The sequence below is a fragment of the Eulemur rufifrons genome, chromosome 16 (assembly GCF_041146395.1).
Source record: "Eulemur rufifrons isolate Redbay chromosome 16, OSU_ERuf_1, whole genome shotgun sequence".
NCBI lineage: Eukaryota > Metazoa > Chordata > Mammalia > Primates > Lemuridae > Eulemur > Eulemur rufifrons.
Genome location: NC_090998.1, coordinates 24,294,486 through 24,310,765, shown reverse-complemented (window position 1 = coordinate 24,310,765; position 16,280 = coordinate 24,294,486). Strand labels below are relative to the sequence as shown.

The following is a 16,280-nucleotide window of genomic DNA, read 5'->3' as shown; positions in this document are numbered from 1 at the left end:
CCACTTTTCTGGATAAGTCAGTCTGGTCATGGCAGGCTGGAAACTTCATCTTGTTCAAAATTTAGCCAGTGAACAGAATTCTTTTTCTAAGGATAGGATTTCTATACCCATGTGAAACTTTCTTCTAATCACAACCACTGTGACAACTTTAGGAACTCTCCTCTTCTTTGTCTGTCAATCAATTAAGAATGACGCAGTGATTGTGAGTGTGTAGTTAAAATGGTTGCTAGACCAAATGTCCTGCTGTCTGAATCCTTAGTACCATCCAGAAGGCAGCGTGCCTCTGGAGATGGAGTTCAGCTTGCCTAAGCGAGAAGTCACTTTTGGCACATTTGCAACAGTGTTGTTTTTCTGCTTCCCAGAAGTGTAGAACCCCAAAGGGCTATTTCCAGGAATGATATGGCAGAACCAGAAAGTCTTGCTGGCGGGTTGCGTTGACGGTAGCATAAAAATTATTGGCTCCCAGAAGCCAGACTTCTGGAAACATGAGCTTTAAGTGTCAGTAAAGTAGCTGAGGGAAAGTCTAGGGGCACCCCAGAAAACACTTTGTCTCTGGTTTACCTGCTCTCTTTTCATTGTTTGTATCTGTAAAGGATAGCTTTCTAGGGAAAACTGTTTTCCCCTTTTTATGTCTTGCCCTGTTTTCTTTTTATGCTATGGAGATGAGAAATAAATAGTACATTTATCATTTAAACATGTTATCTTAAGAAAGGTGTCTTTAAAATATTAGTGGTGGGGGACAATAAGGAATCATGATTGGTTTACATAGAAAAAACACCCTGTCCCACAAGGAAAAGGGATGGAGTTTTAGTCATATTAAAATTAGGTAAAAAGACAATGTTGTTTGGAAACTGCATTTAGCAACAAGGCTGACTGTATGTTTATTTTGATTCTCTAAAAAACTATTTTTCCATGTTGTCACCCATTTAAATTATATGTATAATTTAATGTATATATACATACACTTATACAGATAAGAGGCACTTTTTAAATGGCGCTTTCTGAATTTTTAAATATATCTTTGACTACAGCAATACATTAGTTTAAAACATAGTTTACACTTAAAAATATACATTGCTGTCTAAGTGGAACTATGTTGCGATTTTTTTAACTGTTAATAGTCAAGGAATTAAGACAAAAATATGAATATTGTGGCTCCTAATTAAAATAAGGTAAAGAATAGATTTTACCATTTGTCTTTTTAGCTATTGTTCCTGATATAGATGAAATTGCAGCACAGGCAGAAACTATGTTTGCTGGAAGGTATAGTAACATTTATGTATCTTTCTTTATCTTGCTTGTGGAATAAGATTTTACTTAGAATTTCATTGATACTTTGTTATTACTCATTTCCCTTTATCTATTTATTTTTAGACCCTCTATTGTGGCTAACATAATTTCTGCCAGAAATGGAACTGCTAATTTACTCTAGAGGAGAAAGCAAAGGTTTTCTTTAGGTCAGGTAAAAAAAGGGAAAAGAGAACTGAGATCAGTGTATTGAACTTTTCCCTGATTTCTCTGCTTTTCTTTCTTCAAATAATGACGGTCCAGGAATGCCCTTTAACTCCCCTGGTATAAATATCACTGCATCTTGTAAAACATTGCTTCCTTGAATCCTAGATATTTGAGGCCAGAAAGTAATTTCTTTAATGTTATCATTAACTTTATATGTGAGAAATAAAGCTATTTTCTGCCAATTGGAAATATCCATAATTAAGGAAAACAAAATACCTTTGGTCTGACTACCCTCCTTTGCTATCAGGAACTCTGCCATTTATTGTTTTCAAGTGGTTTCTTTTTCAGAAAATAGCAATCAGAAAAGAAAAAAGTAAAATGCCTAAGCTACAAATTATTAGTTTCTAGTGTTCGTTTTTATTATAGACTTAACATGAGAATCTAAAAAAGTGTTTACAGTGGTCCCCCCTTATGTATAGTAGATATGTTGCAAGACCCCCAGTGGATGCCTGAAGCCCTGGATAGTACGAAGCCCTATATCTACACTATCTATTTTCGTGTATGTACATAACTATGATAAAGTTTAATTTATAAATTAGGCACATTAAGAGATTAACAGCAATAGCTAATAATAAAGTAAAACAGTTGTAACAACATGCCAGCATCACCTTCCTTGTGCCTTGGGGCCATTACTAGGTGAAATAAGGGTTACCAACACAAGCACTGAGATAAGGAGATAGTCCATCTGATAACCGAGAGGACTGACTCCTATGTGACTCATGTGCAGGGAGCATAGACAGTGTGGATACGCTGGACAAAGGGATGATTTGTGTCCTGGGTGGGATGGAGTGGGATGGCACACAATTTAAACTTATGAATTGTTTATTTCTGGAATTTCCTATTTAATATTTTGGACCACAGTTGACCTTGAGAAACTGCAACTACAGAAAGCGAATTTGCGGATAAGAGGGGACTGCTGTACTCAACTTTTTGTTGCATTTGTTGTTGTTAGAAAGACCGGAATTGAGAATTAAGGGAATCGAAAGGATTTTAATTTTCAGCAAATATCTGTTTAGCTTTGCGTGTATATTGTTGTACCGGTTTTTGTTGTTATCTTTTCCTATGGACATATTTTATTTTTCCTGAGAAGAGTGAACCAGTTATGATTTCACATTAAAATAGATGGACCTTTTATCCAGTGAGATCTTATTCAGAGTCAATTACACCACACACACGTGGCTGCTCTGGCGATGGTTCCTGCCCCTCCCTGCTGGCATGTAGGGGTCTCCAGGGCTCTGGGGAAAATCAGTCCGTGTACATCCAACCTAGGATGTCTCCTAAATAAATGCTTTTGGATTGATTCAGATGCCTGTCTTTTGTTTATGCCTAGGTGACTCACTCATCCCAATTTGCCCGGGAACTCTCTCAGTCTTGGATAAACTAGATTGGTCACCCCTGCTTTCATGGGCAAACACAAGTTTTTCTCTGTGATTATTTCCTTATCAGTTACATGAGGGGGGAAGAAAAGTAAAGTTTCTTCCTTTTGAGTTCCTAGTTTGAGAAAACAAATATATAACTGAGAACATAGACACAATTTCAATCACTTAAGTGTAGATGTTATATAAATATGGGTCACTTTAGAATTATTTTTGGTTTTACAGAAAGGAAAAAAACCCAGTTCAACTGGATGATGAAGGAGGCAGGACGTTTTTACGGGTCCTCATTCATCTGATCATGCATGACTACCCGCCTTTGCTCTCGGGAGCTCTACAGCTACTGTTCAAGCACTTCAGCCAGAGAGCGGAAGTTTTACAGGCATTTAAGCAGGTAAGACTGAGTAGCCCTCAATGGTCCCATAGCAGAAGCCCTGAAAATGTTTTTAACATCCAACCTGATTTCATGGTTGCAGTTAATGAGACTGTGTGGCTTTTCCTGGGGAGACTTTCTATTTTTAAAGATAGACGTGGCCTAGACATGATCTATTTTAGAAGGAGTTCCCCAAAAGTGATTTTCAGTTAATATCTTTAATGCAAATGACAGGCACAAAGATTTAAGAAGGCACTGGGGGATAATAACATATTGTTGCCACAGCTCTTATTTTGACCCCAAATTTTACTGATAAATTTGGGTGGGACAAGCAGCAACCCTGAAAGAGCTGATTATTTTGCTATTGAAAAATGTATAAATCCAAAAGAAAGAAACTGTGATAGTTCTAGTCTTTGTGATCTTTGAATAAGACATCATTCTTGAGATTATTGATCAATAATACCTAAGTGCTTATATGTATTTCAATAATATTTATTTTATTTAATAGGGCATTGATCTTTATTAGGAAGTTTTGCAGGAATATGTTAAAGAATATTAAATAATTAAAAGGATAGTCATATAAATACATATAATTATGTATGTATATATATACCATATAATACATATAAATTACAATAAAATACTAATGTATATCATGAGGTTTAGATTGTATTTATCAATATTTTCTTCTACTTATTTTTATGTTTCTACCTCTTTTCGGTCAGAGAGAGTCTCAAGAAAATTAACTTCAGCAGTGAAATTAAAGTTAGGGTATGTTTTATCTTAAATTACTCCTTATAACTTTGAAAAGTTGTGCTAGGGCTTACTTTAAAAAATTGTTTTTTTAAATGACATGTGAATATATTAGTTAGAGTTCACAGATACTTACAGGTAAGTTTTTATGGTCAATACACATCTAAGGTATTCATAAATATTCTAAAAATATTGAACTTTAGGAGATACATACATTTAAAGACTAGGGATTTTCAACATAAAGGAAATAGGAATAAAGGAAGTTTCATAATAAGTTAAGGGTTGAAATTCTTCTGCTTTCAGGTGCAACTACTGGTGTCCAATCAAGACGTAGATAACTACAAGCAGATCAAGGCAGATCTGGACCAGCTCCGACTGACTGTAGAAAAGTCTGAGTTATGGGTCGAGAAGAGCAGCAGCTATGAGAATGGAGAAATGGGTGAAAATCAAGTAAAAGGTGGTGAAGAGCCAATTGAGGTTTGTTTGCAAGATCTATTTCTAAATAATCCAAATGATATCTTTTAAGTCAGATATGTAACCATGTGCTCTGCAATCAGAATTATTCATGAAGAAAATTTTGTTCTGAGCAACAGAGCATAACATTTTCCTTTGCCAAGTCAATTAACTCCATCACCTGCACTTAGGTTAATTCTGGTCAATTGCTACCATTTCTTACCTTGTCTGTCTAGTTTTTCACTCTTTCTCATTTCTGTTGTAAATCCTATAATCCAGGAATCAGGACCGTAGGAGGGAGTAGTGGGAGAAGAAAGGAATGGACCCTAAGCTGAGACCTGCGGAAAGGGGTGAATTTTTATCACCTTTCATTGTGGCTACTTTTTGCCAGCCTGTAAATCCTCCCTATCATTATGGCCTATCGTTATGTCATATATAAATATATCTAAAGGGAAAGGCAATGTGCTTTATTGTCAACATGAAAATACCAAAAATCTTGAGGTGGTGATCTTGTCTTCTGTTGTATTGGTTTCAGTTTTAGTGGCTTAATTATAATAGTTGATGTTTTCACATTTCACTAAATATATATGACCATTTAAAAAAATTTAAATAGCATTTTAGTGGTAATGCTTAGATAAAAGATTTGTACCAATATCTATGGATAATGCATAAAGGTTCTGAAATGCCTGTCCAGTGTTTTGTTTAGTTGTTTTTTGATTTGCAGCAATGTAGACTATTTATATGAGTTTCCCTATCCAAGCTTTGTGTTTGCTGGAGTAGCCAAAATATTGTAGAGTGAAGAGTGATGGCAGATCAGGGGATGATTAGAGTGATCAAAATACTGAAAAGTTTCAAGGGGAAGTTGTCCTGGTGGGCTACTGCTTCTTACTTGTCTCAGGATAAACTGTGACTTTTCTGTATGAAATTTTTGACTTAATCTTTTAGAAACTTTCCCTGTGATTTTATAATGTGGTAGTGGAATGTAGAATTTCTACTTCATGGAAATTTATCACCAGTTTTTTGAAGAAAATAGAGTTGTTCCATAACATATTTAAGAAATGAGAGAAAACTTAACATTTATTTAGTACTTGTTGTATACCATGTCTCATAGTAGACATTTTCACCTATGGAATCTTTTTTTAAATGTTACAACAAACTTTGGAGATAGTTATAAACATCACATTTCTAAGGATGAATGAACTGAAGTTCAGAGAACTCAAGGACTTCCTCAATGCCAGTCAGCTCTGCTCTATGTGACTCAACTGAGATTTGAACTCAGGTCTTTTTGGTGATAAGATCCAGTTCTTTAATGAGAAATTGCACTTTCTGATATGGTGTTTAATTATGTTAAGGGATGTATTATGCTTTCATGAGTTAGAATACTTCTTCCTTTTGAAAATACCTATTTTGTACATATTCTAGAGAAACAATATGTTTCCTCCTCTTTCAAAAAAGTCTACATTTTTGGAAATATAGAACAGCCCTAAACCTTCGGAGAATGCATTATGCTCTTGGTAAAAGTTTGCAAAAAAATATCATCTAAGGAGATAGGAGAGATGTTCCATGAAGGATGTTAATCAGTGGTCTACAGTTTTAAGTCTCCACTCCCTGAGGGAAGGTCTGAGAAAGAGCCTCTATCGTAGTGTACATTCATGCTATTCGCTTAGAAGTTTAGTAAGCAGTTTGTCTTGGTTTAAGAAAGAAGATGAACAAGTGGTTTGACTGAGGATATTCTAAAGATAAAGCTTCATTACAAATACTTCTTGTAATGCAGCCTAAAGATAAAGCTGCATTACAAGAACTATTTGTCTAGGGGTGTTAGAAGAATATAAGTCAATCAAAATGGTATTTGTTTACTTTTTTATGGAGTTCAGGATTTATCAGCTCAGGAAATGTTAGTAATTTTAGGTGCTTCTAAGAGGGACATGATTTAATGCAAGGAGTTAAATTTTTGGTAAGTCTGAAGGAGTACAGTTTGGAGGTTGCGTCTGGACTACTGATTTCAAGGTCAAACCTTCATAGCGACAATTCAGGGGTCAAGAAGCTGCTTTGGCTGCCGCCACTGCTGCTGCCATTCACACTTTGCAAGCATATGACAAGATGATGCAACGTGGGGCTCACCAGAAGCTCTCGTATCTACTGACATGTTCTTTTTGGCTCTCCTGGTCACAGGAAGAGACCCTTTACTTCCTTCTATCTTCCAGGTTCTACATGAGTTCTTCTCATTGACAGAAGCTAAACCAAATTTAGAAATTTAGCTGCAGGTGAATTTGGGAAACCAGCTCTTTGATACAGGGGGGCCTGAAGGCGTGGGAATGGACGCTGAATGTCAGTTAATAATATGCAGCATAGGTGGTTAACAGCATGGGTTTTGGTATCAGACACCCCAGAATTTGCCACCCAGTGTATGTGTAACTTTGAGTAACTTTCTTTCATTCTCCTAAGTTTCATCATCTATAAAATGGACATAATAATGGTACATAACTCATTGAACTGCTGTAAGGATTAAATGAGCAAATGCTGTCTACGTGGTTAAGTGTGTCAGTTGATATGGCTTTGGTGGGAAAATATAAACAATATGAAAATATAAACAATAAGGTGACATATTATTAATATTTACCAACAAGTCAGGAAGTAAGGGGCTCCAGCTTTCATTCATTGTCTCGGTGTTGTCATCATGGATCAATGGGCTTAGTTTTGAGGCTGATCCTTCTCATGGTTGCATCGTGGCAGCAGCATCCGTGCATGACACCACCAAGAAAGAATATCTATTTCTGGGTCTTTTGTGTAGGAGCAAGGAAACCTTTCCCAGGTGTCCTTCAGTAGACTCTACCTCATGTCTCCTTGGCCAAAACAGGATCACATGTTTACCTCCACACTAATGTACTACAGGATTAGTTTAGATTAAATAAAAGATGTCCCTCAGGCTAGGATACCCACCCTGAGTTACATGAGAGAAGAAGGATAGATGGCAGAACAAAATTGCAATCTGCTGTCAAGGAAGAATAAGAAAGGATGTTGGTTAGCAAACAACAGGATCTTCCAAAGTCTGTATTCAATTACTGTTTGTTATAATTATTTGTTTTTATGTGAAACACATTGTTTCATTTATTATGGTGGATATAGAATTATAAAATCTCAGAGTTAAATACGTGTGGGGTAATCAATTCCAATTTCTTATGTGATATTTATATTCTGTCTCTCTAAATGTCTCACATGCATGAGATCTGTGATGGGAAATTCAGTACCACCTGAGGTAGCATATTCTATTGAAATTAATGTATAGCTTAAGAAATGGAATATTACCAGTAAGACGTTCATGTGCTCCCTCCCAGGGGAAACCACTATCATGAATTTATGTTAATAATTTCCTTGCTTAATGGTTTTACCAAATGTCTGTATTTCTAAAATATAAGAAATATATGAAATTTAGTCTATTGTAGATATGTTTTGTCATTCATCCTTGTTGTACAGCTGCAACTGATTCATTTTCTCTAATATATATTATTACATTTATACATGTGTTTATCTAGTTAACTGTTGATAGACATTTAGGTTCTTTCCAGTTTTGATGTTTTAAAAGAAAATTTGCTACTAAAAGCAATGCTACTGTGCACATGTTCAAGAGATTCTTCAGGAGTAAAACATGTAGAATGTTCACCTTTACCAGATAATGCCAATTGTTTTTTCTGCACCGATGTATGGGAGTTCCCCTATCTCCCGCATCTTTATAATTGTTGTTCTCACTTTTCCATTTTTGATAATTGGGTATATTTCATATATCATCTCTGTTGTAATTTTCATTTTGCTGGATTACTTCTGAGGTTGATGTAATGTGAACATTTTTTCATATGTTTATTTGCCATTTTACTTCTCTTACAGTTTAGATAAAGCTAAATTCTGTACAGGCAGGTAGTTAGGTACTACCAATTCATGTGCACCTAATAAGGTTTTTTTACTTCAAGTCATGGTGATGCTATAAATTCAAACTTGAACATAATCTTTTTTCCTGTTTTTCTTGCTTTATTGTGTTGGTAGAAGCTCTTAGTGCAATGTTAAATAGAAGTGATAATGGTCATCCTTGTCTCGTTTCTGATTTTAAAGGGAATGGTTTTAATATTTCTCTATTGAACATAATGTTTACTGTACATTTTTTATAGATACTCTTTATCAAGGAGGAAATTCCCTTTTATTCCTAGTTTGCTAATTTTTTTACCAACAATAGTTATTGACTTTAATGGTATATAATTTATGCATTCACCGAGATTACATTATTTTTCTTTAATCTGTTCACTTTAATTACATAATTCTTAAATAGAGCTTGAACTATAGTAACCTTTCATTTTAGAATAAAAAAAATCTTGGTGATTATTTTTTACATTGCTAGATTCAGTCTACTAATACTTCGTGTAGAATTTTACATCTATATTGTCAGTGAGATTTTCATCTAATTTTCTTTTCTTGAAGGAAAATTGGTATCAAGGTAAGACCAGTCCCATAAAATGAATTGTAGAGTCCTCTTTTTTTGTGTGTAAGATTGGAATTATCTGTTCTATGAATGTTTGATAAAAATCTTTCTGTAAAACTGCCTGGGCATTGTATTTACCTTGAGGGAAGCTTTTTAACTACCAATTCAATTTTTTTGATGGTTATTAAATTCATTCAAATTTTTTATTTTGAGTAAATTTTTTATACATTTTTCTAGCCATATAAATTTTCAAATTTATTGGCATACATTTGTTCATACTCTTTTACCATCTTTTTAGTTTCTGCTGTAACTGTAGCTTCATACCCCTTTTTCATTCTTCATATGGTTTACTTTTGTCTCACTTCTTTTCTCTAGCTAAATCTTGCCAGATCTTGCTTTTGTACTGTTTGAGTCAAAGTGTACCCATCCCCCAGATAGTGTGTATTGTACCTGTTAGGTGTGCATTTACCCATCCCCTCCTCCCACCTGCTTGATTTCTGATGCATGTTATTTACATATGTGCACATAAGTGTTGATTGATTAATTCCAATTTAATGCTGAGTACACGTGGTGTTTGTTTTTCCATTCTTGTGATACTTCACTTGGAAGAATGGTCTCCAGTTCCATCCAGGTTAATATAAGAGGTGTTAGTTCACCATATTTTTTGTGGCTGAGTAGTACTCCATGGCATACATATACCACATTTTATTAATCCACTCATGGATTGATGGGCACTTGGGTTGTTTCCACATCTTTGCAATTGTGAATTATGCTGCTATAAACGTTTGAGTGCAGGTGTCTTTTTTTAGAGAATGTCCTTTTTTCCTTTGTGTAGATACCCAGTAGTGCGATTGGTGGATCAGATGGTAGTTCTTGTAGCTCTTTCAAGGCTCTCCATATTACTTTCCACAGAGGTTGTACTAGTTTGCAGTCCCACCAGCAGTGTATGAGTGTTCCTATCTCTGTGGATCCACCCCAACATTTGTTTGGGGACTTTTGATAACAGCCACCGGAGTTAAGTGCTATCGCATTGTGGTTTGATTTCCATTTCCTTGATGATTAGAGATGTTGAGCATTTTTCCATATGTTTGTTGGCCATTAGTCTGTCTTCTTTTGAAAGGTTTCTGTTCATGACTTTTGCCCACTTTTTAAGGCATAAAACCATAAGAATTCTAGAAGAAAATGTTGGAAAAACTCTTAGAGACATTGGCCTAGGCAAAGAATTTATGGAAAAGACCACCAAAGCAATTACGTAACAACAAAAATAAATGGGACCTGATTAAGTTAAAAAGCTTCTGCACAGCCATGGAAACAATCATTAGAGCGAACAGACAACCTACAGAATGGGAGAAAATATTTGCATGCTATACATCTGATAAAGGACTGATAATTAGAATCTATAAAGAACTCAATCAAATCAACAAGAAAAAATCAAACAACCCCACTGATTTCTTACAGTCTATAGAGTTGCGCCTTTTCCAGAATATCATATAGTTGGAATCATGCAGTATGTGGCTTTTTCAGACTGGTTTCTTTCTCTTAGCAATGTGCATTTAAAGTTCTTTCATATCCTTTTTGTAGCTTGATAGCGCATTTCTTTTTATTATTGAGTAATAGTCCATTGTATGCATGTGCAATACAGTTTATCCACTCACCTATTGCAGGACATCTCTGTTGTTTCCAATTTTTCACAACTATGAATAAAGCTGCTATAAACATTCTGGTGCAGGTTTTGAGCTCATATCTTTTGACCTCAATCCTGAGGGTTGAAACAGGGGATGTTTTCCTCCTTACAGTATTTGTGATTGCCTTGACCTGTTACCAGGGGGCGCTGCTAGACTAAGACCACATCACTCCTTCCCTGCACACCTGTCTTAAGGCAGGAGTTTCTCCCCAGACTTGACACTTGCAGGGATCTTACTTAGTCTCTGGGTTGCAGGGCTGGTATTGTCATTTGCCTTCAGGGAAATTTATCCTGTGGCCTTGTAGCTTGTAGCTCTCTGCTCTCATTTCACATTATGTTTTTTTCCCTTAGAAAATTGAGAGTAGGATCCCTGAGACTTGTCCTTTGTTTTCTGTAAGCCCAGAAATGTACTTAAAATAGGTTTATATCTATGATCTAGACCTTTGTAATAGGAGGGCTCTTCGCAGTTTTAAGTTAGCTATTCTTGCAGAAATCTTTGAGATGTGTTTACTTTAGGTATTTAGTGATTTGTTGTTATTGTTGTTGTTATGAACTTTCATTTATTTGCAACTTTATATGTGGAATTCCTCTGAGGCCTGTAGTTAATATAGAGGAGATTTCATTTACTCTGTTAGGCACTTTGGGATACTACATCTGTAACCATATTAAACACAATTTTTGGCTTGGGACTTTTGGGGTCCCTTTACTATTGGAAATTCTGATCCTAAATCTTGAGTGAAATCTTTGTATATTGCAGCCTTAAGAGTCTTTTCCCACATTTTTTTCTTTGACCAAAACCAAGGCCAAGGCAGGTACCATTTTTCTTTTCTTTTGAAAGAGATGGACCACATCTTTCTATGGTTTATGATTTTGGGTGTCCCCTTTAGTTATTCCTGGCTCTATGCTGTGGTCTCTGCTCAGACCTTCCATCTGTCTTGGCATCCAGGCTTTGTTTCCCTTGTACTCTGTGTGTGTGTGTGTGTGTGTGTGTGTGTGTGTAAGTGACATATTAAAACTCAGAATCCAGGTTATGAGGCATGGTCTGAAGCTCCCAGGGTCAACAGTGATTCTAGTGCTTGATTATTTCTCTAAAATTTTTATGTATTTTCATGGTTTCTGGCCTCCCTACTAAAAAGAGATATTTTAAATATTTTATACACTGTTTTTAAATGTTATAGAGGAGAGGTTTCTCTGTACTTTATTTTGTCATATTCTATTTGAAAGTTCTTAGCAATAGACACTGTCCTTTATTTTAAGCTCATCTATTTGTTCCTGTGATGTCTATTCACTGATGCTATGTTTGAGACAACGTGGACCATATCCGAACCTCCTGTACTTGATTAACTGTCTTGTTTCTCCAGAGTAAAATCCTTCTTTCAAACTCTGTTTAAAGTGTAAATCAGTCTGTTTACCATCATGCTCACTTGCTTTTGTATGCACTCAAATTTTTCATTCCCTTTCTTAAAGTTTGATATCTAGAATCAAATTTAATATTCTAGTATAGCTCTTGCCCTCAAAGAATGAACGCACAGAATGAATACTTATAAAACAGTGTGACAAAGTAGTTGATTAAATAGTGAATTATGTAGTACAGAAAAGGGGGAGGTCAGTATGGGCCTGCTGACTCGCAGAAGGTCTCACTCCAGATGTGAAGCATGGGCCTATTTTGAAGGGTAGGGAGGAATTGGTTAGTTAATGTATTCATGAATAATAGCAAGAGAAGCAAAATTCAACAAGAATAAGCAATTTGTATTTGGAAATGGCTAGATAGATATTGGAAGGCTTTGAAGATTTGTGGGTAGGGAGGTGAGTATACTATCTTGGAAAATTTAATCTGGCAGAATCTAGAATGGTTCAGAAGAAGAGGCTAAGGTAGGGCACCAGTTAAGAGGCTCTTATATAAATTCAGGTGTAAGCTTATGAAAACATGAACTAGTAAGGTAACAGTAGAAATGTATACATATAGGTGGATTGAGAAGCCAGGAGAATGCTACATGTATAATAGATTAACATAAGGGGGAAAAGTGAGAAACTACAAAGTTACTAATTTATACACAGCCCAGTAATCTGTGCTATGCAATGAACCAGCAGCCAAGGATAGTGGCAATGTATTGTAAACAGGATGAAGTATGTCACAGTATCAATGGAAACAGCCAGTAGCAGGCAGCATGCACTCTAGCAGGCCAATACAAACAATACTCCTTTGTTGTTTAGTAAATCTTACAAAGGCTCTAAACACAGGGCCATTGGCATTGTTATAAAACAGCTCATAATGGTCTAACTTTGTGCCTGCTTACATATTAGAAGATCAGATAACATTAATGTGATTCTTCATTTTGGGAATAAAAAAATGTCTCCAATAATATAAAAGTGTGTGTGTGTGTGGGTGTGGGTTTTTTTTTTTTTTTTTCCTCAGTGGTAAGTTCTGTATACTCTGTGGGCAATAAATGTGAATTGAAAGTCTGCTTATTAACACTAACAACTCTCAGCATCTGATCCAAAATTATCCCATTACTGTAGTTGATTTCTTATAAATAAGGAGAATGGGATGGATTTGGTCACCTAGTAAGTCCATTGCATTCCTGGAGCCTATGAGCTTTATTATCTATTGTACATTATAGTGTTTTCCTTTATTAAACTTGTCTTCCAGGGCTTTAAAAGACTGGACCATCGTTTGTGAAAGCTTAAAGGCTAGACAAAGTATAACAAGTTGACATTATCAGTAGCATTGGGAGCAATTACTAATTGCTAATCACCTTCAAATACGTGTTGACTTCTAAATATACGAAAGGGAGATTAACTCAGGAAACCATATCCTAGTAGGTTAAGTCAGGATTGCCCTTTGTTTAGGGTTGAAAAGCAGGTCACTTGGGCATTGCGGTGCTTCCAAGAGAAGTTCCTACTCATGTTATTTATTTTGGTGGTTAATTCTTACAGTGATTTTCCTTCTATATTTGTATGTATATCTATATTTATCTCTATCTACCCACCTATATGTGGTTGCCAGCTTCTTTGAAACAATTTTACTTATACTGTCACTGATCCAAGGTCTGATGTTTAAACCGTCTATCTAGTTTTTACTTCAAAGACTGTATTTCTCATTTTCAGGTTTTCTAATTGGTTCTTTTTCATATCTACCCATTTTAGATTTATATCTGCCCGTTTTTACTTCACATTTTCTTTTGTTCTTTCAGCAAATGTATGATGTAAGGAACAGAATTCATGGAAGAATGTCCCTAGGGGCTCATTCTGGGTTGTCTGGACAAGGAGCTGGCTGGGACTGTTCTTGCAGGATGGGGTGTCGCTCTCTTCCAAGAGGCCGTACACTAACCCGCCTGCTCACGGGGCCTGTGGCCTCTGCCCCCAGCAGAAGCAGTCTAACCTCTGTAGGCCATGGGACTAGTGTTTTTAAATGATTCTTATGAACAACAGGCACTGCCTGGTGCCGAAGCAGCTTGTGTGTACCTTCATTGAAAAGGTGACTCTCAAACTTGCCCCATGAGTGGTTGCTGTGGGGCTGGGGGTGTGGCTACTTGGAAATCTAGACCCACGCTGTCCAGCAGAGCACCCAGCACTTCTGTGTGGGGTGATGGTAGGATGGAGACCGATGCCTTCTCTTCTATTGCTGATGCTTGGCTTGTAGTTTCCCCTTTCCCAATAAAAGCTACACATGGTGAGTGGTGCCGTGGTGTCTTCATGAACACTGTTGCGTGACACGTGGCAACCACAGAGGGGTCCACCTGGTGTGAGGGATGTTATTCTTCGCTATCTCTAGGATAGTTTTAAACATACCTATTTATAAGTCCTCTCAGAAGATTTCTTGATTGTTTATATTTCATTGGGCATGATACAATCCTATTGTTGAGTTTTTGGTTCTCTTTCTTAGCATTAACATTCTTAATAGGAGTTTGAATTATAGTTTGCAGATCTATCTTAATTAATTACTATTGATTAATTATTATACTTCATTCATTATGAATTAATCCCTTCCCTCCTTCTCTTCCTGCTTCTCTTCACCTCCCTCCATGGGTTTTGCTCTATTTCTCTCCAGGCACACTTTCCCTGTCTGATGGTATTCTGCTACCTACACATCTCCTTACTCTTCTTTTTTTTTTGTTTCAGCTTATTATGGGGGTACAAAAGTTTAGGATATGTATATTGCCCTTGCCTCCCCAGCCCCTCTGAGTCAGAGCTTTAAGCGTGTCCATTCCTTAGACAGTGCACATGGCACATTATATACTCATTATGTATGTATATACCCACCCCCCCCATCCCCCACATCTGTTGGACCCCCAATTGGTGTTATTCCCAAATGTGCACTTAGGTGATGATCAGGGAAACCAATTTGCTGGTGAGTACACGTGGTGCTTATTTTTCCATTCTTGGGATACTTCATTTAGTAGAATGGGTTTCAGCTCTTTCCAGGAGAACATAAGAGATTCTATATCACCATTATTTCTTATAGCTGAGTAATACTCCATGGTATACATATACCGCATTTTACTAATCCACTCATGTATTGATGGGCATTTGGGTTGTTTCCACATCTTTGCGATTGTGAATTGTGCTGCTATAAACATTCGGGTGCAGGTGTCTTTTTTATAGACTGTCTTTTGGGTAGATGCCCAATAATGGGATTGCTGGCTCAAATGGTAGGTCTACTTGTATCTGTTTAAGGTATCTCCATATTGCTTTCCACAGGGGTTGCACTAGTTTGCAGTCCCACCAGCAACGTATGAGTGTTCCTGTCTCTCTGCATCCACGGGACTCCTTACTCTTTAAAAGCAAAAACCATCTTCCATTCTTTGCCTGCCACTTCTGATCGTTTTTCCTTTGATGAAGTGAGGGAGGAGGCAAATCCCTCTAGAAGGATATCTTGAAAAGAAAGTTCTGCTTTCCTAAATGTTAGTACTTGATTCTGCTCAGTGGGAAAATAGTCCTACATAAACTTGTTTCTTCAGCAAAACTTGTGATTGGCGAACTGACTGTTGACAACAGTAACTGGTAGAATGTCTAACCCTCATGGCCTGGTACAGAAAGAGTCCATGTGTTTTAGACAGAATCTTGCTACTTGACCTAAACAATGAGGGATACTATGGGAATTGCACGACGAACTTTTATTCCTTAACTGTGGACAGTGCTTTCTTGAATTTCCCTTTTATGGAATCTGTCTTCTTGTCTCCAGTTTCTATTTTTGCCTCAGACCTCATTATATAATTTACTTGTTTATATCACTGTACATATCCATATCCTCTATGTCTGAGCTAATGCCACTGAAGGTGATGGCTATACATGAGTATCAATCAATAAGCCCTTTTCACATGACATAAATCTGAAAAATAATTTTTGGTTTTTACCCAAATACTAGTTTTTAAGGGCTCTATTATATTACTGTTTTCACTTCCTGTACAGTATTTTGTTATTATATGCCACTCTATTGACTAAAAGGTTGCCCATCCTTTCTATGTTTTATATAATACTGGCAAGTTTTTAGCTGCTTGGGAGTTGTATCAAAAAATTCCTGGGCTATATTGCTATATAATAACGGGTTCCTGTTATGTTTTTATGAAAGCAGTTATTAATTTACATCAGACATACCTATCATTGATATATTCCCAGTTTTTCCTAAATACCGCTCTAAGCAAAGAGGATGCACCCGAG

The 16,280-nt window shown here is 36.4% G+C and overlaps 1 protein-coding gene across 3 annotated transcripts in view; it reads left to right on the top strand.

The window, feature by feature from the left end:
* Positions 1-16,280, top strand: part of ITPR2 (inositol 1,4,5-trisphosphate receptor type 2) — a 462,476-nt gene that overhangs the window by 183,599 nt on the left and 262,597 nt on the right. For all 3 annotated transcript variants that reach the window (XM_069490734.1, XM_069490735.1, XM_069490733.1), the window contains exons 24-26: positions 1,206-1,263; positions 3,117-3,282; positions 4,318-4,491. In XM_069490734.1, coding sequence (XP_069346835.1) covers positions 1,206-1,263; positions 3,117-3,282; positions 4,318-4,491 — 398 coding nt within the window. The remainder of the gene's footprint in view (positions 1-1,205; positions 1,264-3,116; positions 3,283-4,317; positions 4,492-16,280) is intronic.